The 24,533-nt window shown below is 46.1% G+C and overlaps 1 protein-coding gene across 1 annotated transcript in view; it reads left to right on the top strand.

The window, feature by feature from the left end:
- Positions 1 to 24,533, top strand: part of LOC134102711 (retinal-specific phospholipid-transporting ATPase ABCA4-like) — a 45,774-nt gene that overhangs the window by 16,833 nt on the left and 4,408 nt on the right. Inside the window, exons 15-45 of the mRNA XM_062556910.1 lie at positions 1,704 to 1,925; positions 2,566 to 2,770; positions 3,073 to 3,156; positions 3,514 to 3,708; positions 4,117 to 4,288; positions 4,967 to 5,098; positions 5,885 to 6,024; positions 6,313 to 6,450; positions 6,692 to 6,876; positions 7,522 to 7,627; positions 8,334 to 8,539; positions 9,572 to 9,626; positions 10,355 to 10,435; positions 12,181 to 12,344; positions 12,902 to 13,026; positions 14,392 to 14,490; positions 15,928 to 16,117; positions 16,797 to 16,891; positions 16,999 to 17,031; positions 17,338 to 17,443; positions 17,985 to 18,059; positions 18,586 to 18,755; positions 19,838 to 20,015; positions 20,294 to 20,409; positions 20,888 to 21,035; positions 21,383 to 21,506; positions 21,732 to 21,861; positions 22,058 to 22,178; positions 23,072 to 23,134; positions 23,834 to 23,940; positions 24,260 to 24,401. Coding sequence (XP_062412894.1) covers positions 1,704 to 1,925; positions 2,566 to 2,770; positions 3,073 to 3,156; positions 3,514 to 3,708; positions 4,117 to 4,288; positions 4,967 to 5,098; positions 5,885 to 6,024; positions 6,313 to 6,450; positions 6,692 to 6,876; positions 7,522 to 7,627; positions 8,334 to 8,539; positions 9,572 to 9,626; positions 10,355 to 10,435; positions 12,181 to 12,344; positions 12,902 to 13,026; positions 14,392 to 14,490; positions 15,928 to 16,117; positions 16,797 to 16,891; positions 16,999 to 17,031; positions 17,338 to 17,443; positions 17,985 to 18,059; positions 18,586 to 18,755; positions 19,838 to 20,015; positions 20,294 to 20,409; positions 20,888 to 21,035; positions 21,383 to 21,506; positions 21,732 to 21,861; positions 22,058 to 22,178; positions 23,072 to 23,134; positions 23,834 to 23,940; positions 24,260 to 24,401 — 4,107 coding nt within the window. The remainder of the gene's footprint in view (positions 1 to 1,703; positions 1,926 to 2,565; positions 2,771 to 3,072; positions 3,157 to 3,513; positions 3,709 to 4,116; positions 4,289 to 4,966; positions 5,099 to 5,884; positions 6,025 to 6,312; positions 6,451 to 6,691; positions 6,877 to 7,521; positions 7,628 to 8,333; positions 8,540 to 9,571; positions 9,627 to 10,354; positions 10,436 to 12,180; positions 12,345 to 12,901; positions 13,027 to 14,391; positions 14,491 to 15,927; positions 16,118 to 16,796; positions 16,892 to 16,998; positions 17,032 to 17,337; positions 17,444 to 17,984; positions 18,060 to 18,585; positions 18,756 to 19,837; positions 20,016 to 20,293; positions 20,410 to 20,887; positions 21,036 to 21,382; positions 21,507 to 21,731; positions 21,862 to 22,057; positions 22,179 to 23,071; positions 23,135 to 23,833; positions 23,941 to 24,259; positions 24,402 to 24,533) is intronic.

The raw sequence follows: 24,533 nt of genomic DNA on the forward strand, positions 1-24,533 counted from the left end.
GACTTTGGTGTCAAGAAAGTATGCTGCTGTGAGCCATTTGGATGGCTCCCTTATTCTGATGTCATACTAAGGGAATTTGCATAGACCAACCCTAGCACCAGGGTCTAACATATGTGGTTGGATGCCGGCTCTGTTTTAGTCATTTTCACCTGTGAAACGAGCAGCGTAGTCAATACATGCAGCCGGAGGCGTGGCCAGCCCAGAAACGGCTCAATTTGGGAGAGACCAATTCTAACCTCATTTAAAAAGAGGTATAATATGTCCCCTTTAAGTTAAGATTTGACCTTCAAATCTGATTTTAAAGGACCCCTTCATATAAAATGGGACAGGACAGTGGAGAATGGCAGGAAGTGAGTGAGAGAGAGAGCCAGGGTGGGATCTGGAAAGGACCACGGGGGGGGACATTGAACCGGGTCGCCGGCATGTAGTGCAGAAGGCCCAGCCAGTCGCACCACAGCTGGGGCTGTGAGAGATGCATTTAACCGCAATCTGGATTACACCTGCTCTCATAAGACAGAGAATTGTAACCGCTGACGTCCACTGTTTCCATAAATTATCTTTTGCTCTTAGCAGTTCTTCTTCCACGTTTCTGTGTGACTCCACTCATTTGACCCAACGCATCAGTAGCACAGCAACATAACATTGTTCAACTTACAAATATTTGATAAACAATGTCTTTTCTCATGTCGCACTGAGAGAAATTTAACTTGATTGAAGTCGGCACCGCAATAGTGAAAGTGTAGCATAGAATGACAAATATCAAATGTCTTAATGGAATGTGGGCAGTGTTTCCACTTTAATGTCTGTGCCAGTGTGTGATAACAGTGTGCCTTTAGTTAAAGGGCTCTTTAATGTCTTTTGTGACTGTCGGGACTATACGGTATATGCCACGGAATTCTCTTCAGCCAGCACATTTATTTCTGGCGGAGCATCAGCAACTCTTAAGTCAACTTTGACACAGGCATGAATCCTTCAGCATTTTAGCATACTCATTCACCAGGTGCAACACCCAACCAGGTCCATGTAAACAGGTGCGCTAAAACAATAGCTGCTACAACTCAGGGATGGTCCATGTAAACAGGTGCACTAAAACAATAGCTGCTACAACTCACTTATGGTCCATGTAAACAGGTGCGCTAAAACAATAGCCGCTACAACTCAGTGATGGTCCATATTAACAGGTGCACTAAAACAATAGCCGCTGCAACTCAGGTGGGGGTCCATATTAACAGGTGCACTAAAACAATAGCCGCTGCAACTCAGGTGGGGGTCCATATTAACAGGTGCACTAAAACAATAGCCGCTGCAACTCAGGTGGGGGTCCATGTTAACAGGTGCACTAAAACAATAGCCGCTGCAACTCAGGTGGGGGTCCATATTAACAGGTGCACTAAAACAATAGCCGCTGCAACTCAGGTGGGGGTCCATCAGAAATGTTAGTGCTGGCTGAAAAGCCCTCCATGAAGTGTGTGCTATAGGCAATTCATACTTTGCAGTCACACGACTACCATCCATCGCGCAACACCTTTTTTTTTCACCTCAAAACACCAACTTTCGTGTAGCAAAATTAGCGACGTCCTGGTAAGATCCTTGATTAGTTTACTGGGTTTTATTGCTGGAGAATGATGTTCTTGCCCGTATGAATTGCTTTTAAAGTCTGACTCCCCCCCCCCCCCCCCCCCCCCCCCCCACACCACCCGCAGGCTGGTAAAGTTCTAAACTACAGCGACCCCATCGTCCTCTTCCTGTTCCTGTTGACGTTCACGCTGGCGACGGTGATGCAGTGCTTCCTGATGAGCGTGTTCTTCAACAAGGCCAACCTGGCGGCAGCGTGTAGCGGCATCATCTACTTCACCCTCTACCTGCCGCACATCCTCTGCTTCGCCTGGCAGGACCGCATCACCAAGGAGATGAAGATGGGCGCCGTACGTCATCCTCGCACACACACACCCACAACACTCTAACCCATGCGTTATTTTACATGACACACACACACACACACACACACACACACACTATGTCACCCTTGCATCCACCTCATTCTGCATCGGTTCTTTCTGCTGAGCATATTCATGGGTTTCATCAGGTTTGTCCACAGATGTACATAATCAAGCACCTACAGTAGGTTATGAACGCAGACTGCTTGATTAACCCACCTGTTGAAAGGGACCTGATGAAACCCATGAATATTTTCATTGTTTGGGAAGAAACATATTTTCATCTCTACTAGAAACTGCAGATTGTGACAGTGTCAGCACGCATGATGTCATGTCTGTGTGTTTAGTTCCACTTACTGTATGTTGGAGAGTTTGCTGCTCTGCTCCTCAAGGTGTAAGTTGAAAAATGTGTGTGTGTGTGTGTGTGTGTGTGTGTGTGTGTGTGTGTGTGTGTGTGTGTGTGTGTGTGTGTGTGTGTGTGTGTGTGTGTGTGTGTGTGTGTGTGTGTGTGTGTGTGTGTGTGTGTGTGTGTGTGTGTGTGTGTGTGTGTGTGTGTGTGTGTGTGCGTGCGTGTGTGTGTGTGTGCGCGCATGTGTGTGTGTGTGTGTGTGTGTGTTGTGCTCCACAGAGTCTACTCTCCCAGGTGGCGTTTGGCTTTGGGACGGAGTATCTGTCGCGGTACGAGGAGCAGGGCCTGGGTCTGCAGTGGGACAACATCCGCACCAGCCCTCTGGACGGGGACAAGTACTCCTTCATCACCTCCATCTGCATGATGGCGCTGGACGCCCTCATCTACGGCATCCTCGCCTGGTACCTGGACAACGTCTTTCCAGGTGAGGCCTCCACACATTGACCAGTAGTAAGAACGTTCTGTGTGTGTGCATGTGTGTGTGTGTGTGTGTGTGTGTCGGGGTGGGGCGGATTTTGGACCGGTGTCAATTCCCAAATCCTCCATTGCTAGTCCGTGTTGCGTGTGCTTTGGATAAAAAGTACTAGCCAATTAGTCAACAAGAAATATGTTCTTAATCACCTGCATGCCAATTAGTCAACAAGAAATATGTTCTTAATCATCTGCATGCCCATGTGTGTGCTGTTTCCAGTGAGATGTGTGTTGTGTGTTGTGTGTTGTGTGCAGGTCAATATGGAATTGGTCGACCGTTCTACTTCCCCCTGCAGCCGTCGTACTGGAGAACCTCTGAGTCGCCCAAACCTGAGGATGGTAAAAACAAACTCTCAATGACTTGCCATCTCTTGAGCGTTTTGATCTTGTCAAATAGCCACATTCAAAATTTAACCTGTCCGATCTTGGGAGGGGGGTGGGGGTCTGAGGCACAAGCGAATCTCAACCTCATACTGTAGATGAAGAAATGTTGTAAAATCAATGTGTAAACCTGGGTTAATAGTCGGGAGGTTTTGGTACAGTGTTGTGTAGATACAGGGGTTTGACACTTTTTTTCATCCTTTTTTTGGACATATCTGTACACATCTTTTCTCTCTTTCTCTGTTGCCACTCTATTTTCCTCTCTCTCTCTCTTTCTTTCTTTCCCTCCATTTCTCCTCTCTCTCTCGGACACAGAGATGCCGATGATGGAGAGCTTTGGTCGTCCTGACGACGTGGAGAGCGTGCGCTCCCCGTCTCCGGAGTGCAACGGCTCTGGCTCCAGGAAGCAGTGCAAGCACCAGGACAAGAGGGAGAGGATGGAGCGCGAGAGGGACCAGCAGCAGCAGCAGCAGCAGGAGGGGGACAGTCAGCCCCAGGAGCCAGGTACACACACACACACACACACACACACACACACACACACACACACACACACACACACAGCCAGCCCCAGGAGCCAGGTACACACACACACACACACACACACACACACAGCCAGCCCCAGGAACCAGAACCAGGTACACACACACACACACACACACACACACACACACACACACACACACACACACATGCATACACACACTGCTGTTCTAAATTCAGTATAAACCACGCGTATTGCTTATTGCTTATTGCTTAATTAATGGCCCTTCACAGCTTTATTTCTTGTCTGGCACAATTTTTGTCATGGTGTGAAGATCTTGCATTGAAAACTCTCCATCTCTCTACCTCCATTCTCTCTATCTCTCTATCTCCATCTCCTCTCTCTCTCCATCTCTTCTCTCTCTCTCCCAGTCACCTTCTTTGAGGCTGATCCTGTGGGGCTGCCCATGGGCGTGTGTGTGGAGGACCTGGTCAAGGTGTACCCTGGGAGCCCGCGAGCGGCGGTCGACTGCCTCAACATCACCTTCTTTGAGGGCCAGATCACCTCTTTCCTTGGACACAACGGGGCTGGAAAGACCACTACCATGTAGGTGTTTGTGTTCTTATTATTGTTTTCTCTGTTAGAGCCCTTCAGTGTGTGGGACTGAATATACACACTGCAGTAAAAATAAATTCTGTATTTGTTTTTGGTAATTTTGCAAGTTTTCATCTCTTACAGTTCTTTATTTGTGTTCTCTAATCGTCTACCTCAGAGCTGTTTTTGAATAGTTTCGAACTGCCTGACACCCAGCCATTTTTATTTCGATAGCATTCCATTAGAATCAGTGTGTCAATTTACACCGACTGTGAGTTACGCATGTATTATTGGGCGTTAATAGTAGAAGAAAGCATGGACAAACACATAGACATAAACACATTTTTTTTAAGTATATTTTTTGGGCGTTTTATGCCTTTATTGATAGTAACAGTGGAGAGTGACAGGAAGTGAATGGTAGAGAGAGTGGGGGTGGGATCCGGAAAGGACCACGGGGCGGGAATCGAACCCGGGTCGCCGGTGTGTGGTGCAGGTGCCCCAGCCAGTCGCGCCACGGCTGGGGCCTGTTTTCACTTGACTCCTGTTTGTGTCTTGGCTGTGGTGTAAATCAGTGATGGTCTAGTAGTTTGATTGTCTCCTAATGCAGCCTGTTGTGCTGTCCTCACGTGTGCCTGCTTGTTTCTCTCCCATTGTGTGCTGTGATGCGGACTGTGCTGTATCCTCCCTCAGGTCCATCCTGACCGGGCTTTTCCCGCCCACCTCTGGCACCGCCTACATCAACGGCAGAGACATCCGCACAGACATGGACGCCATCCGCCAGTCCATGGGAATGTGTCCTCAGTACAACATCCTCTTCAACCAGTATGTGTGATAAAGCACACACACACACACACACACACACACACAGACATGGACGCCATCCGCCAGTCCATGGGAATGTGTCCTCAGTACAACATCCTCTTCAACCAGTATGTGTGATAAAGCACACACGCACACACACACACACACACACACACACACACACACACACGCAGACACACACATACAGACACACACACACGCACACATACACCTTGTATCATGTGTAACTGCTGTGTGAAATACAATGCCAGTCAATGGAGTGCCGTGTAGCTGCATGCAAGACAATTCCACACAGCACCTTTGCTCAACAAAGGTCTGATGTTCCACTGATGATCAGCCTGAGTTTCTCATCAAGTTTGAAGGTTATTTATTTCAAAAAGGGACAGTGTATATTAATGAGCAAGGAATGTAAATATGCAGGATTATAGCCAAAGACGAATTTCCATCCTTAGTCCCTGGCAGGTTGATGATCCCTTTAAGTTAAGTTAAGTTAAGTTAAGTTAAGTTAAGTTAAGTTAAGTTAAGTTAAGTTATGTTATGTTATGTTATGTTATGTTATGTTATGTTATGTTATGTTATGTTATGTTATGTTCAGTTATGTTCAGTTCAGTTAAATAAGTAAATAAGTTAAATAAGTTAAATAAGTAAAACAAATCAGAGTAAAACATGACAATAAAAAAACACATGAATTACAGATGAGGGCACTCCTGTGTCTCGTCTCATCTCATGAGTGCACTCTTGTCATCTCATCTCGTCTCATGAGTGCACTCCTGTGTCTCGTCTCAGTCTCACGGTGGAGGAGCACATCTTCTTCTACGCCAGGATGAAGGGGCGTTCCCCGGGCGAGGCAGCGCAGGAAGTGGAGTCCATGCTGGAGGATCTGGGGCTCCCTCACAAGCGCCACGACCAGGCCCAGAACCTGTCAGGTAAGATCACGAGCAGGCCCAGAACCTGTCAGGTAAGGGCAACGGAGCAGCCCTTCCACCCCCACAAGTAGCGTTTAGAATAGATCACAAGTATAGATTTGCGCCTTTCATCACCTACTATTGGTTTGCCAGTGGTTATTGCATTAGTTGAATAGTTATTGTAAGTTGAATATACTGTAGTTGTTGTGTATATTCTATGAGTAAGCCAGGGTACTGTTGCGTTTGAATGGTGATCATAGTTTACATGATGTGTTTTTGATGATGTGTTTTTTCCCCATGATCATTTAGGAGGCATGCAGAGGAAGCTGTCTGTTGCTATGGCATTTGTCGGCGGGTCAAAGGTCGTGATTTTAGATGAGCCGACGTCAGGTGTCGACCCTTACTCCAGGAGATCCATCTGGGACTTGCTCCTCAAGTATCGCTCAGGTTTGGTTGCTGCCAAACAGAACATCTAGCACAGCTATAATCATGTACACTACTTTAACCATTTCTTTAGTTTATTTTAAGCTCTTATATAATTTGCAGGAGTGCAGCAAATCATCTGAGTCCATGATCCACGTGATGATTCAATAAAGTGGTTTAAAATCTCAAACATCTCTCCACACCCCTCCCCCCCTTCTCTCTCTCTCTTTCTCTCTCTCTCTCTTTCTCTCTCTCCCTCTCCCAGGTCGGACAGTGATTCTGTCCACCCACCACATGGACGAGGCTGACCTGCTGAGTGACCGTGTGGCCATCATCTCCAAGGGGAAGCTCCACTGCTCCGGCTCGCCACTCTTCCTGAAGAACTGCTTCGGCGTGGGCTTCTACCTGACCCTCGTGCGCCGCGTCAAGGAGACACAGCCCAGGAAGGAGGTGAGAATAGCAGAGGAGAGTAGAGCAGGTGTGTGTCACTGTACAGGTGAGAATAGCAGAGGAGAGTAGAACAGGTGTGTGTCACTGTACAGGTGAGAATAGCAGGTGTGTGTCACTGTACAGGTGAGAATAGCAGAGGAGAGTAGGGCAGGTGTGTGTCACTGTACAGGTGAGAATTTAAATAGCAGATGAGTGGAACAGGTGTGTGTCACTGTAGCGGTGAGAATAGCAGAGGAGTTAGAGCAGGTGTGCACCACTGTACAGGTGAGCATAGCAGAGGAGAGTAGAGCAGGTGTGTGTCACTGTACAGGTGAGAATAGCAGAGGAGAGTAGAGCAGGTGTGTGTCACTGTACAGGTGAGAATCTCTAGTCCAGGGAGATGGCATAGAGGGGGAGAGAAAGGCAATGTACAAGGGAGAGGACAGCCAGGCGAGTAGGAAGAGTCTAATAAAGTAGTATCAGGTGCAGAACAGGCCAGTGCATTAAGGAGGAGTGTGTGTGTTTGTGTGTGTGTGTGTGTGTGTCTGTCTGTCTGTCTGTCTGTGTGTGTGTGTGTGTGTCACTGTCACTGTCACTGTCACTGTCACTGTCACTGTCAGTGTGTGTGTCCGTGTGTGTGTTTCTGATATTGTGGTCTCTCAGCAGAATGGCTGTGACTGTGCCTCAGAGTGCTCCTGCACATGCTCCACGTGCACGCGACACAAAGAGGAGATTCCGGAACGTTCCCAGCATCTGGAGCGAGCTATGGAGGGTAAGAACTCACCTCACCTCACCTCACCTCCCAACACTGGTGCTCCTGAAACATCAACATATAGATTTGCCATCTACGTGCATACTCTTGATAACCCAGTCTGACATCATAAGCCTGGCTTAGCATAGCATAGCATTAGCTTAGCATTAGCTTAGCATTAGCTTAGCATGATTTACTGGAAGTGGGTTACACCACCAAGCGCCCTTTTAGCTAGATATTTTAGCACATTTCCCATATAGCTCCCTTTTAGCTACAGGCCAGCACATTTCCCAAAAAAGTCATACAGCCTTTTGCTAGTTCCAGTCCACTTGTCATTCTAGCAGCAATGGACCCCTTGAAAAAACATTAAATTAGCTTTTTATTTGTTGAAAAATATGTGGTGTTTTTAAAAAATATGTGGTGTTTTTATTAAAAATAATTGTCAGTTAAATGTAGATGAGTTAAATGCTTAAGAGTGTTAAGTGAGTCTATATATCAACGTACATGAGTGACAGAGGAGGAGGGAGGAGGCTTTAAAAGTCGTTATTTATAACCCATCTCCTATCAATGGTCCTGCGGAATAAACCTCCTGCTGCCACCTACTGTCTCTGAACTGCTACTGCCGAAACTGTGAAGAGTGTGTAGTAGGGAATTGAGGCCTTATAACTGGCCCTATTGACCATGACTGCATTCCCTGGCCCTGGTGTTCCCTCCTTGTTCTTCTCAGGTGACGTGGACAGCATCACCAGCCTGATCCTCCACCACGTGCCCGAGGCCAAGCTGATCGAGATGGTGGGCCAGGAGCTGACCTACCTGCTGCCCAACAAGGGCTTCAAGCAGCGCGCCTACGCCAGCCTGTTCCGCGAGGTGGAGGAGATGCTGGCCGACATGGGCCTCAGCAGCTTCGGCATCTCCGACACCTCACTGGAGGAGGTGTGGGCACACGCACACACACACACACACACATCCACACACACACACACACACACACACACACACACACACACACACACACACTCGGACACGTCACTGGAGGAGGTGTGGGCACACACACATACTCGGACACGTCACTGGAGGAGGTGTGGGCACACACACACACACGCACACACACACACACACACACTCGGACACGTCACTGGAGGAGGTGTGGGCACACACACACACACACACACACACACACACACACACACACACACACACACATCCACACACACACACACACACACTGGGACACGTCACCGGAGGAGGTGTGGGCACACACACACACACACACACACACAAACACACATACACACACACACACACACACACACACACACACACACACACACACACTGGGACACGTCACTGGAGGAGGTGTGGGCACACACACACACACACACACACACACACACACACACAAACACACACACACACACACTCGCGCGCACACACACACACACACACACATATTGACATGTCACTGGAGGAGGTGTGGGCACACAGACACACACACACACACACACACACACACATACTGTATATTGACACTCACACATATACACATATTGACACGCATACATATAAACACATATTGACTCACAAAGACACATATAAACACACACACACACACACACACACACACACACACACACAGGTACACACACACACACATAAACACACATATTGACACGCACACATACTGTATACACACATATTGACACACATACACACACACACACACACACATACTAACACACATATTTACACACACACATACACTGTACATGTATGCACACATATTGACACCAACACACTTACATACACAGGCAGACATGGACATATAGACAAACCACATACACACACACACAGACACACACACACACACTCACACACACCATTTGGTTCATTGGTTCACAAGGATCAGTGTGTGCATGGTTCTTGTGTGTGATGCATGAATTTGCATGCTTGTTTTTGTTCCATCAGATTTTCCTTAAGGTCACTGCAGATAGTGAAGGAGCCGGTGCCCCCCTCGCTGCCGGTAAGTGCACTGCACATGTGCAGTATGCACACTGTACACTCTCCCCACACGCAGGAAAGTGCATTGCACATGTGCAGTATGCATACTGTACACTCTCCCCACACGCAGGACATCTAGAGCTATTGTTTGATCTCTGTTTGATTCCACCAAAACACTAGCCACGTTTACATGGACAGTTTTTTTGTCATTCCGATTAAACTATTCCGATTGAAAATTTTGCGCCGTCTTTTTACATGGGCTACTTTCTATTCCGATCAGGTGCTAGTAAGCGCTTTTGAATCTATGATCGGAATAGCCGTTGTTCGCTACTTTTCATTGGGAAGATATAGCAGTCAATCCAAATGACCGTATACATGGGTGTTCATTCGGAATAGGAACGGACTACACCACCTCTTCCATTCCGATGACAATTCTGATCGGATCAGGATTTTCATTCCGATTGAGGTGTTTATATGACGATTTTTATTCCGATTGAGCTGTTTTTCCGTTTCTAATCGGAATAGAAGTGTCCATGTAAACGGGGCTATTCTTTGAATGTTTTAAGTTATTATAACAGATGTCATCATAGGTATTTATGTTGTGTGTTAAGTGTTTAGTCTGTCTTGTCATGTGTCATCGGTCTGTGTGTTATGTCTTGGTGTGTGTGTGTGTGTGTGTGTGTGTGTGTGTGTGTGTGTTGTGTTGTGTTGTGCTGTGCTCTTGTGCTTGGCCCCGTGTGCGTCCCTAAGAGCGGTTTGTTCTGGATCGCCGGAGAAATGGCGGAGGCCTCCTGAGAGAGAGGGAGGGAGAGGAGGAGGCAGATGATGAAGGTGACCCCTGGCTCCCACTCCTCCAGCCACTTGCTGAGTAGAGCCCTCACAGCTGGGCTAGGCCGGCCACATCTGAAGCGTTCCATTGGTGGAGAGTAAACAAAACTAATGCTAGAGCGTTCTATTTTATTCCCAAACTACCTCCGCTGCATTAAGATAACTGTTAATGTGTTAATGTTAAAACGTAAACCTTAAACGTTATCAACTATGACACTGATAATGGAACTCTCTTGACATCCCTGCTGAAAAAAACAGCCTGACCAGCTAAAGGTGGTATGCTGGTTGACCAGCTTGTTAACCAGCTTATTTGACCACCCTTTGATGGTTAACCAGCTAGACCAGCAAAACTCTCGCGAAAACATACCTTCAGCTGGTTTACCCAGCTTACGATGGTAATTCAGCTGGTTTCGATTGTCGTACCACCTCAAGCTGGTCATTTTAGTCGGTGTTGCTGGTCTACATGGCTGGTTTTTACTGGCCACGCCAGCTTATGTTGGTCTTTCTAGAAAACCAGCTTGACAATCTTTGTCAAAGTTTGACAGGCTGGTCACCAGCATGACCATCTTAAACCAGCTGTATCCCAAACGACAGGCTGGTCACACCAGCACGACCAGCTTCCTCAGATGGTCACGCCAGCATGTCTAGCTGGTGGCCTAACCAGCTACACCAGCAAAGACCAGCAATAGCTGGAAGAAAACCAGCAAAGACCAGCTAAAACCAGCTAAAACCAGCTACCAGCATAAGCTGGTTTCTTGCTGTTTTTTTTTCAGCAGGGATGGTCATTTTTTTTTTTAATGTACACACCACTTTCACATCTGGTGCAGCCGGTTCCATTGATTATAGTGGAAGCGAATTGTTGCAGCATTTGCTCCACGAGTGAAACGCTTCAGGTACATGCCTGGTGTAGCATACCTGTTAGCCCCAGCTGAGGCAGTGCTTTTGGTACTGGTACTGGTACTGGTACTGGTGCTTTTGGGCTGCCTGTTGCTGCCACTTTGGAGAGCACTTCTGGACCTGTGCAAGCGTCCAAAAATGTGCAAGATGACAAGGAGCTTTTGAGACAGGACACAAGATGTGATCTGATAATAAAATAGATAATGGCAAGGTCTAATATCTTCTGTGTAAAATGCATGGAGCAAGCCTTATTTGCACTGCTGGGCACAAGAGACCCATAAGACCTTACGCTTTACCCATTCATTAAGCTAGAGCACACCATGTCTGGGCTTTGGGCATGCAAGTGCATTTTTAATGAGACAAGGCTGATTTGTAAGTTGGCTTGAGAAAACTGTGAGAGTAAAAGAGCATGGGCTACATTAACTGTGGACATTTGCTCTCCTGTTGCATAATATAGCATTATCCATAATATCCAGCATAGTTTGTTTATTTGCCCCTGTCAAATCAATTTGAGGCTCTTAGTTTGAGAAGAAAACAGACTTCAGCTATGAAAAAAAAATCATGTCCAAATTGGGGAACTTTTTTGATGGGCCTTGGCCTGTTACAAGTATGAATAGCAGAAATGTTGTGTCCACATGTGTCTGACTTCTGACCTTTGGGCGCTGGGTATAGATGCCAACGGACAGCCTCGTGCTGTACGGTATATTTCTGACCTTTGACCTGTGGGCACTGCCGGATGCCGTGCTGTACGGTATATTTCTGACCTCTGACCTGTGGGCGCTGGGTATAGATGCCAATGGGCAGCCTCGTGCTGTACGGTATATTTCTAACCTTTGACCTGTGGGCACCAGGTGTGGATGCCAACGGGCAACCTCGCGCTGCCGAGACGGACAGCAGTGCTGGACGCGGGTCCAGGCAGGTGAAGGGCCTGAGCCTCATCATCAAGCAGTTCCACGCCCTGGTGGTCAAACGCCTCCACCACGCCACACGCAGCTACAAGGACTTCCTCGCCCAGGTGGACACACATCCTCCCATCTCTCTCTCTCTCACACACACACACACACACACACACATGCGCGCACACACACACACACACACACGCACACACACACACACACACACACACACACACACACACGCGTGCACACACACACACACACACACACACAGACACACACACACACAGACACACACACACACACACACACACACACACACACATACACACACACACACACACACACACACACACACACACACAGACACAGACACACACACAGACACACACACACACACACACACACACACACACACACACACACACACACATACATACACACACACACGCACACAGAGCAATGGCAATCAAGGCTCAAGTGCTCAGTATTTAAGGCACTGTTAAAAGTATATGAAAAAAATAAGCATATGAGAAAGGCCTTGTTTAAAGTATATGTTAAGTGTGTGTATGATAAATTATCATGTAAATTATCCTGATATCCATGTTCGGCCATATCGCCCAGCTGTAGTAATGCCTGCCAGACTGACTCCCATTACTTCTGGTTATTTGTGCAGATTATTTTGCCAGCGACGTTTGTGCTGGTGGCTCTGATCTTCACCACGATAGTCCCTCCATTTGGGGAGCACCCCAGCCTCACCCTCACCCCCTGGATGTACGGACCGCAGATCACCTTCTTCAGGTTTGGCCTTTCTTTTTCCCAAATTGATCTCATTCTCTCCATTCTCCAGCCTCCTTTCCCTCTAGTCAGCTCCCTCCATCCTGCTCAAGGCCACCAGAACCTCCACCCTGCTCTTGTCCTGTCTTCACATCACTGCACTGAGCTCATCCATATACTGTACATGATGTCCTGCCTTCACATCAGTGCACTGAGATCATCCATACACACGATGTCCTGTCTTCACATCACTGCACTAAGATCATCCATACACACGATGTCCTGTCTTCACATCAGTGCACTGAGCTCATCCATACACACGATGTCCTGTCTTCACATCAGTGCACTGAGCTCATCCATACACACGATGTCCTGTCTTCACATCAGTGCACTGAGCTCATCCATACACACGATGTCCTGTCTTCACATCAGTGCACTGAGCTCATCCACATGATGTCCTGTCTTCACATCACTGCACTGAGCTCATCCATACACATGATGTCCTGTCTTCACATCAGTGCACTGAGCTCATAGACATGATGTCCTGCCTTCACATCACTGCACTGAGCTCATCCATATACATGATGTCCTGCCTTCACATCACTGCACTAAGATCATCCATACACATGATGTCCTGCCTTCACATCAGTGCACTAAGATCATCCATACACATGATGTCCTGCCTTCACATCACTGCACTAAGATCATCCATACACATGATGTCCTGCCTTCACATCACTGCACTAAGATCATCCATACACATGATGTCCTGCCTTCACATCACTGCACTAAGATCATCCATACACATGATGTCCTGTCTTCACATCACTGCACTGAGCCCATCCATATACATGATGTCCTGTCTTCACATCAGTGCACTGAGCTCATATACATGATGTCCTGCCTTCACATCACTGCACTGAGATCATCCACATACATGATGTCCTGTCTTCACATCAGTGCACTGAGCTCATATACATGATGGGCCAAGAAAGTGCTGCTGTAGTATCACTAGCATTGAGGAATCCTTCTATTCTATTGTTATGTCTTTTAATTATTACTTTTGAAACACTTTTATGCCCTTTTATGCATTTATGTACTATTACCTTGTGTGTTTTATGTTTTCTTTTTTATTATTTGCTTTTTAAGCTATTCTTTGACAGTTACCCCTCTATGCTTTTAATAGCTATTCCTGTTTGCTTTTGTTTATGTAAAGCACTTTGAATGACCTCTGTGTATGAAATGCGTAATGAAATAAACTGGACTTGACTCAAGAACATGTGATTTGGCTTTAACAGCATCTGTTCTACTGTCTCTGTTTGCTTCTCCTGCTGTGTCTGACTCTAATGTTTGTGTTTGTGTTTATGTTTTTGTGTCTTTGTTTTTCAGTAACGAGAGGCCAACTCATCCCAAAATGAATCACTTTGTTCAAGTGCTCATGAGTCCCCCTGGCATGGGTACACGGTGCATGGTGGATGAACCGCTGGGGTGAGTTCCAAAGATCCTTGATCACTACCCGCTCTGCTCTAATCCTCTCTGGTTCATATTACCCACTTACTAGAAGGTCATGATACTGGAGCAACTTTTTCAGCAGTGTTGCTCAGCAAGCACGGTTCCATTTACTTGGATCGGATGATCATGACGATTTGCCAAATGATGATGAAAGTTCTCCAGAAAAGAAATTGTTGCCAAATATTAACATGCCAGAACTCAATAATGAGGAACAGTAACCCAATGCCCAGTAACCCAGTGCCCAGTAACCCAATGCCCAGTAACCCAGTGCCCAGTAACCCAATGCCCAGTAACATTGCTCAAAAAGATTCCCCATGTATCATCAGCTTTACACTCTGGCCCTATCCATAGTTAAGAGACAGGTTCATGCTGTTGTTTTAGACTGGCCTTATCCATAGTTAAGAGATAGGTTCATGCTGTTGTTTTAGACTGGCCTTATCCATAGTTAAGAGATAGGTTCATGCTGTTGTTTTAGACTGGCCTTATCCATAGTTAAGAGACAGGTTCATGGTGTTGTTTTAGACTGGCCTTATCCATAGTTGAGAGACAGATTCATGCTGTTGTTTTCTTATGCTAGCTAGTCAAGTGGATTGACATTAGTTACTTAATTTTTTGTCCCCAGGGAGAAAATTCTGTTCCGCAACATCGTTCCACTTCAACATTTACTCCCAACATTGTCCCCAACATTTACTCCCAATATGTATCTGCCAATACACATAAGAGAACATTACATATTAGACCATGCTTAACCATGAACAGTCCCAGACCAACCAGTTGATTACATGCAAAAAGTAACATCACGTCATTAGTTCTGTACACTAATCTTCTGTGATGCAAAGGGAATGATGATCATCACTATGACGATATGAGCATCCAGACTGACAAAGCTAAAGGAAACTCTCTCCTCATGTTCATGAATGTGATGTCATGTGAGATGTCAAATTTGATGGATTCTGATTGGCCATCAGCTTTTTTATCACTCTGAAAGTGATCCCCGACAATACCGTTCATTCATGTTGTTATCGTTATAGTCTGCCGTGTTGATAAAACAATAATACTGCTGCTGTTGTTTTTGCCGTTATCTTAGTAGTTGTACCTCATGGTGTGACTGGCCCGGCCTTAACGTACCTCCAGAGAGGGTTAAAGCGGAGCGAGAGGCGCAAATGTTCGATCATTTCCGCGTTCTGTCTTCGCAAAGGGGAGGGGGGCTAAATCCCCCTTTAAGCAGACCTGTTAACATTCAAACTGAACTGCTTGCCAATCTGACAGAGATCGATATCCCACTATGACGTCTTTGCGACACGCCTCTTTAAGCAGACAGGAACTGTTCGAATTTTTCTTCCATAGAGATGCATTATGTTGCTCTATCTTGTCAGTAGTGAAGGATCTTTGGTACCTCCCTCCTGTCTGCAGGAACCTCACCTGTAGCAGCTCCACCACGGAGTGGGCCGTACCCCCCGTGGACCCAGTGGCCAGCAACATCCTCATGAGCCCGGAGTGGACCGCACTAAACCCCTCCCCCACCTGCCAGTGCAGCACCAGGAAGAAGCTTACCATGCTGCCCATCTGCCCAATAGGAGCCGGAGGACTACCCCCACGACAGGTGAGTCTGACCCATGCATGTGGGGGTATTATCTTTTCACTGATGTTGGTTTGTTTGTGTGTGTGTGTGTGTGGTGTGTGTGTGTGTGTGTGTGTGTGTGTGTGTGTGTGTGTGTGTGTGTGTGTGTGTGTGTGTGTGTGTGTGTGTGTGTGTGTGTGTGTGTGTGTGTGGTGAGGTGAGAGAGAGGAAGATAGAGAAAGAAAGAAAGAAAAAAAGAAAAGATAGATTGTTTACAAGGAGTGTGAGGCTGAGAGTGGAATTATAGATTCAAAATATCCAAACCAGAGAGTGGATGATGAGGATTTTCATATCTAGTGTATCTAACTGCCTTTTCCAAGTCTGTAGCCTAAATTACAGAAATATTGTGTGAAATAACATACTGTAGGCTACCAGGTGCACTAGGAACATACAGTATCTATGGGCCTGAAGTTAAGCTACCAGACATATTTGAAGATGTAATATTATATACAATGTAGATATACGGTAATATTATACAGGCTAATTGCCTACTCTCAGATCTTGCTCCACGTCTGAATTCAGACGCAGTGTTTTTTATATTTAGCCTTGATATCTGATGTGCTTGCTCAGTACGAGCCAAAATGAAAATCATTCTGTTTTCAAGAATGCAAAGCCTGCGGTATGAACTGACCATGCTGATGCTGTGTTGTGTGTCCTGCAGAGAACTGAGCTCTCAGGGGACACCATGCTGGACCTGACCAACAGGAACATCTCGGACTTCCTGGTTAAGACATACCCTACTCTCATCCGCACCAGGTGAGCCTGACACTCAACCAAAGGCTTTTGTGCTGTTCAGCTATTCACCAAAGAGGATGTTATTTGCTCAGATGTTTTGGCTCATGTGGCATTTATTTCCCCTACAGTTTGAAGAGCAAGTATTGGGTGAACGAGCAGAGGTAACTTTTTAATTTCAATGACATTCATTTCATTTTTCTGTCCTTCTGTTTCTGATAATTTCACTGCATTCCCAACAAGATCATTCACTTCTGGCCTTGGCAAACCCCATGAGGTTTTCAGAAAGCCATAATCCTTATTCACGTTATGACCACTGTTGTGCAGAGTATCAGTTTCTAGAACAAGATGGCTTAACACAGCAACAAAGAAATGCACCTAGTGAGTTGGTCATTCTGTATGCTGCTGTGGGGCTGCTGTACTCACACAGAGGCTGATCCATGATGGCTTTGATCTGTCTCTCTCGTCAGGTACGGAGGGATCTCTGTTGGAGGCAAACTGCCCATCCTCGATGTGGACCCCAGAACCATCCAGAACATCTTCAGCCAGCTCAGCCGAATGCTGAATGTCACGGGGGTACGATAAACGATTTTTCACATATGTAGATCTCTGTTTCTCGAGGTCACCAGGTACTGTCAGTATGAGGGGTAGGGATTTCCCAATTTCTGTTAAGGCAGAGGGATAGGGGAAAGTTGTAGGGCTATATACCCCTCTAAACGAAGATTTTTCACTCCATTTTGAGATGCAAAGGCTAGGGGCAAGGGCTAGGGGAAGGGGAAGGGGTAGGGGTAGGGAAAGGGGTGAAATAGAGGATTGGGATTGGGCCCAAATTGCTGCAGCCAACAGCTAGAGCAGCCAGGCATCCGCAGTGCTGCACTCCTGGGGCGTGATTTTACTGATCCAGCAACTCGAGATGGGTAGTATCGTTTTTTTCATTCGACAGTACTCTGTGACCTCGAGAAACAGAGATCGATGCGAAAAATAGCTCGAGTACTCCTATAAGGCCAGAGACAGATCAGAGAAATACAGTACATGCATGAGCTGTTGTTTATGTTTAGATGAATAGTTCTCATTTCACATGCTAACACATTGTGGCGGTGACATGTTTGTTGTTCAGGGTGACTACACAAAGCTGGCCCTGGATGACTTTGGCACATTCCTTAGATACATGGAGAGTGAATACAATGTGAAGGTGAGTGGTCATGTGTGTTGTCTCTCTCAAGTTCAAGTTCAAGTGTGCTTTATTAGCATGACTAATATGTTTGCATTGCTAAAGCAGGACATTCGGACATGCAGTACATTTACATAGAGAATGTTTGGAATACAGTACATGGCAAATGTAAATGCATCCAAAATGAACAAAGAAACGTGTGTGTGTGCGTGCGTGCGTGCATTCGTTCGTTCGTTCGTTCGTGTATGTGTTTACCCTTCACTTTATCACTATGTGTGTGTGTGTGTGTGTGTGTGTGTATGTGTGTGTGTGTGTGTGCGTGCGTGCGTGCGTTCGTGCGTTCGTTCGTTCGTGTATGTGTTTACCCTTCACTTTATCACTATGTCTGTGTGTGTGTGTGTGTGTGTGTGTGTGTGTGTTCGTGTGTGTGTGTGTGTGTGTGTGTGTGTGTTTCCCCTTCACTTTATCACTATGTCCGTGTGTGTGTGTTTGTGTGTGTGTGTGTGTGTGTTTCCCCTTCACTTTATCGCTGTCTGTCTGGTTTCAGGTGTGGTACAACAACAAAGGGTGGCACTCCATGGTGTCTTTTCTGAACGTGGCCAACAACGCCATCATGAGGGCCAACCTGCCATTCCACGCCAACCCCAACGCTTACGGCATCACCACCATCAACCACCCGCTCAACCTCACCAAAGACCAGCTGTCCGAGGTCACTGTGTGAGTGTGCACACCCGTGGAGTCCAGATTTCAGTGGAACCGCTTTGGGCCTGTTTACATTGGTTTTTAGAATGTGTCTTGGGTGATTCCATCACAAATGATGTTTTCTAAACATCAAGTTCGGGAGGAGCCCATAGGGTTGATTGTCAGGCATCACTCACCCAACTTCCGGTCATAGGGTATAAAACATTCCTTCCTTGCTGCCCTTTACGTCATGCTGGAGTTGTCTCCCACCTCCTCCCCTGCTCCTCCATTTCACTATTAGCTCTAAGCTCCAAATAACCCCTCATCCATAGGGGGTGTTAGTGGACATCACTCACAAGTGATCTCCGCTATTGGCATCCCAGGACCGTGGCCAGCTACCAAGCCAAACTTGCCATTCTCTGTACTCACTTCAAGCTGTCCAACGGGCGAACTAGTGAAGTGATCCTCAAGGTGTACAGCCTGGTATACAGCCAGAGATGTTGCTGACTGCCTGTGTTTAGATTGAGCTATTGCCAGCATCAAATTCACTGCAACTCCTGTCCCAGACACATCAGTACACATTAGCTTTTACACTGCAAATGATATTTGGTCAAATGTGTCTCGGACCACCTCATCTAAAGTGCTTTGACTGATCGGAGCACAGTGCGTCTTGGTGATTGTTTACAGTTGTATTTAGAGTGGATCACTTGTGATTGGATCTCCCAGAACACATTTTAAAAACAAATGTAAACAGGGTCTGTTTAAATTGCTCTAAATATGGAGGACGCTGTGATGCAACTAGCTACTGAGCCCATACTGCACCATTCGGATCCATGTGCTTTTCTCTCTCCCACTCACTTCCAGTCAGTATCTTCACTATCTTATCACATTAAAGGCAAGAAAGCTCCTCCACAATAGACTGAACTCTGTTTTGTTTTAATTGCTCTGAACACATTTCTCTGTGAATCAAAGCTCTGTTGGTCACCATTATTGGGACAGTGCTGCATGTCACACATGTCCCTGTTCCCTCTATGGCAGATTCGGTTCTGATTCTTGATCATTCTTGAGAATTGTGTGCATTAGAAGTTTATATGGCATGCCCCTGTCCTCTCCCCCAGCCTGAAGACCTCCGTGGATGCCGTGGTGGCCATCTGTGTGATCTTCGCCATGTCCTTCATCCCGGCCAGTTTTGTCCTCTACCTCATCCAGGAGCGCGTCACAAAAGCCAAGCACCTGCAGTTCGTCAGCGGCGTCAGCCCACTAGTCTACTGGGTGGCTAACTTCTTCTGGGACATGGTACTGTGTCTTCTAAGTTTCTCCCTGTCCCTGATATAATAATGCCTTCATTGACAGTGTGTTGTATCTCAACGTTTGCACTGTTGTGTCATGTTTGAGTTACTAGTAAACTCTGTGTGGTAGCATAAGGTATGGTGTTTGAGTAAAAGTTCTTGTCTGTGTATTGGAAAGCTGTGTCGGAGTCTCGTTGTACAGTATTTCTGCACATACTGTTGACGTGTGTTGTGCAGACTCATGTAGAACTAAAACTGTGCTGTGCATTCTCTTTCTCTTTGCAGATCAACTACTCGATAAGCACTGCTATGGTGGTGGGCATTTTTGTGGCGTTTGACAAGAAGTGTTACACATCGCCCAGCAACCTCCCGGCCCTGGTGGCTCTCCTCCTTCTGTATGGGTAGGGACATCTCATCTCATCTCATCTCATCTCATCTCATCTCATGCCATCAGCCCACTTCCACTGTTCCTAACACTTTGGACATGCACATACTGGATCTGCTAACTGAATTACTTTACATCTATGAGTTGGCAAATGTCAAGCTAATTTCCCATGTGGCGAAAAACCGTTGTAACGGAATAGCATGCTTAGGCACTTTGAGCCAGGCCATTTAGTATTGAAAATAGATTGTTTTATTTAGTCGCCTTGAGGCCATGTAAATCACTGAAATCTCATCTCTTTCTCACTCTCTCTCTCTCTCTCTCTCTCTCTCTCTCTCTCTCTCTCTCTCTCTCTCTCTCTCTATCTCCTCTCTCTCTCACACACTCTCTCACTCTCTCTCTCTCTCTCTCACACACACTCTCTCTCTCACCCTCTCTCTCTCCTCTCCCTCTCTCCGTGTGGGTGTGTGTGTGTGTGGGTGTGTTTTTGTTTGCAGGTGGTCAGTGACTCCAATGATGTACCCCATGTCGTACCTGTTCAGTGTCCCCAGCACGGCCTACGTGTCTCTGTCCTGCATCAACCTCTTCATCGGCATCAACAGCAGCGCCGTCACCTTCATCCTGGAGCTCTTTGAGAATAACCTGGTAAAGTGTTGCAGCAGCGCAGTCACCTTCATTCTGGAGCTCTTTGAGAATAACCTGGTAGTGTTGAGCATTGTTTTGTGTAGGCACTGTTTTCTCACACAGTATCGAGTACTGAGACAGGGTTTATCTTTTTCTTAAAAAAAAAATATATATACTGTATATATATATATATATATATATATATATATATATATATATATATATATATATATATATATATATATTTAATATAACCAACAACAACCAAAAACCATGAAACTCCCATGTGTATGTAGAGTAAGTGTATAAATCCCGGTCCCTTAACTGTTGAATTTGGGTGTCTCTTCCTTGTTCTGTTCCCCCACCAGCCGCTGTTGGCGTTTAATGAGTACCTGAAGAAGGTTCTGCTGGTGTTCCCCCACTTCTGCCTGGGCCGAGGCCTCATCGACATGGCCATGAACCACGCGGTCACAGAGGTCTACGCGCGCTTTGGTTAGTCACACCAATGCAGCCCCGCAGGCCATATACTGTACATGAGCACACATGCTGTACACACACACACACACACACACGCACACAAGCAAACTCACACTCAGCTTTGTTTAATGTGTATTTAAACATATTTTAATGATCTAATGTGAAAAATGGCATAGCATTGTCACTGGCCAGTAGTTCACTCGGGGGTGCTGCCTTTTTAAAGCTGTTTGATTCGTGTAGGCGAGAACTACAGTATGGATCCGTTCAAGTGGGACTTTGTTGGGAAGAATCTGTGTTTCATGGCTGTGGAAGGCTTTGTGTATTTCCTACTCAACATCCTCATCCAATACCGATTCTTCCTGAGCCACTGGTAAGTCAGGAGGATAAAATCAGCTGTACCTCTTTCTAGCGCTCTCATTTTAGCCTTACTTAAAGTTATGTTATTTTAATGTATTTCTTCCATGAGCACATAACTGCTTTGGAGGCTATATTTGCTGTGTTGTTTATAGATAAACATATGTTTTGGTTGGGAGCGGAGCTAAAACAAATGTGCTGTTTTCTCCCAGGATGTCGGACGCTAAGGGGCCTCCAGTGAAGGACGAGGATGATGATGTGGCCCGTGAGAGGCAGCGCATTCAAGAGGGAGGCAGCAAGAACGACATCCTGTTCATCCGTGACCTGTGCAAGGTAGAGGCACTGGCCGTGGGGTGGGCCATGCTCATTTGAGATGGACAGTACAGCAATCTCCTGTGTATAAGCCACACAGTGTTCATGCAAGTTAAATAAACTAAATAAAACATACTGTAATACCATATTAACAGTCCCCATGTATTAACCTCAAAGCTGAAAAAGATTTGTAAAAATCAATGTATAAACCGCGCCTAATAGTTGGGAAATTATGGTAAATCTGTAAGTGTAATAAGATGTAATGTAGAACATTGAAGTCCGCTGGACAAGGGTTATTGTTATCCCATGTCACATACTGTAGCACCTACTGATCACGTCAACAAGTTGAAAATGGCAGCATGGACACAAAGAAGTTGTTTTTACTCGCAGCAGTAGCCTACTATAGCACGACAGCAGTAAGCATGCAATTAGCATGTCAACGAAGTGTCGCAAACTCTGAGTTTTAAGCTCTCAAGCTTTTGTAGTGCCAAAGCACCACCAATTAAGATCACAAGTGCTCCTGATGCCTAGAGACTACCTTCTTATGACAAAGCGCTGCTGCTGCAAATGGGATTGGGCCCGTTAATTGTGTTAACAGGGCTGTCCTCTGTTTCTGATAAGAGGATTAGTCTTCCTTTGTGAATGGACAGTCATTTCCTGTTGATTTTGCAACATGGGAATATATCTCTTCTCTTCATTCTTCTTCCTGATTAAAGCCCAATCTGATTGTGATTCATTGGGCTATTGGGCACTGTGGCCATGTGGCTTAGACACAGTGTTCACAGTATACTGTACACCTTGGTTAATAGGTGGAGAATTACAGTACCGGACTACTAGTGTTGTTTGCAGGACTATGATTTGTTGCTAACAAGATTGTAGAGTTAACAATTTAAGTCTTTGTGCTCCCACCCCAGACATATGTCGGCAGGAAGAGGCCAGCTGTGGACAAGATCTGCGTTGGTGTTCCAGCAGGAGAGGTGAGTGTGAGCGCTACTCTAGTTCTACATGCCAGTGGGCTGCCAGTGCTGTGTGTGTGTGTGTGTGTGTGTGTGTGTGTGTGTGTGTGTGTGTGTGTGTGTGTGTGTGTGTGTGCCTACTCTAGTTTTGCATGCTAGTGGGCTACGTCATTAGCCCCTCTTACATGGACACTTCTATTCCGATTAGAAACGGAAAAACACCTCAATCCGAATGAAAATGCCTGATCCGAACAGAATTGTAATCGGAAAGGAAGAGGTTGTGTATTCCGTTCCTATTCCGAATGAACACCAATGTATACGGTTATTCGGATTGACTGCTATATCTTCCCAATGAAAAGTAGCAAACAACGGCTATTCCGATCAAAGATTCTCACTTACAATCAAGCACCTGACCGGAATAGAAAGTAGCCCATGTAAACAGGCCGCACAAAATTTTCAATTGGAATAGTATAATCGGAAAGACAAAAAAACTGTCCATGTAAACGTGGCTAATGTGACCAAACAACTAAACTGTGATGGCTTATGGAATCTTATGCATAACATAGAAAACTACACTATCACATATCAATTTTTTTTATTGGACCATGTCTCAACAAATGAACACGCAAACATCTTCTAAAGACTTGAAAGGTAGAGTTTCTTGTTTATTGTTTCTTGTTTAGCGGTCTTTGCTCAGCCACGTTTGTTTGGGTTTCTCAGTGTTTCGGGTTGCTGGGGGTGAACGGCGCAGGGAAGACCACCACCTTTAAGATGCTCACAGGAGACACCGACGTGTCCTCGGGAGACGCCTCTGTCACAGGCTACAGGTGAGACAAACACACACACACACACACACACACACACACACACACATCCCAGCACAGACATCCACAGCATTGCCCATCCACATCTAAACTCCATGGATATCATGTCTGTGGGAGAGAGAGAGAGCTCAGAGAGACCATGTTTGTTTTTCCAACTCCGAAACGTTACCGCTTTTATAATAAATAATCTACTTGTAACTCGGAGTGTGCGGCATCTCTCTCTCTCTCTCCCCATAAGTTTATTACAGTTGCCTGCACCTTGTTTTTGGTGTGCGTTTGCACCTCTCCTTCAATGTTTTTCCAACTCTGTCTCCTCGTCCAGCATTCTCAGCAACATCCTGGACGTGCACCAGAACATGGGCTACTGTCCGCAGTTCGACGCCATCGATGACCTGCTGACGGGTCGAGAGCACCTGTTCCTGTACGCGCGCCTACGCGGCGTACCTGAGGGCGAAATCAACAGGGTGAGTGCAGCTTCTGTCGTCATGCCAACACACAGGATGCAAATACACGGTGGCTTCCTTTGGAGCGATCACACAGGTGGTGACATGTCTGAAGATCGCTATCAGAATGACATTTACACATGTGTGTGTGTG

The sequence above is a fragment of the Sardina pilchardus genome, chromosome 15 (assembly GCF_963854185.1).
Source record: "Sardina pilchardus chromosome 15, fSarPil1.1, whole genome shotgun sequence".
In the NCBI taxonomy this organism is placed as follows: domain Eukaryota; kingdom Metazoa; phylum Chordata; class Actinopteri; order Clupeiformes; family Clupeidae; genus Sardina; species Sardina pilchardus.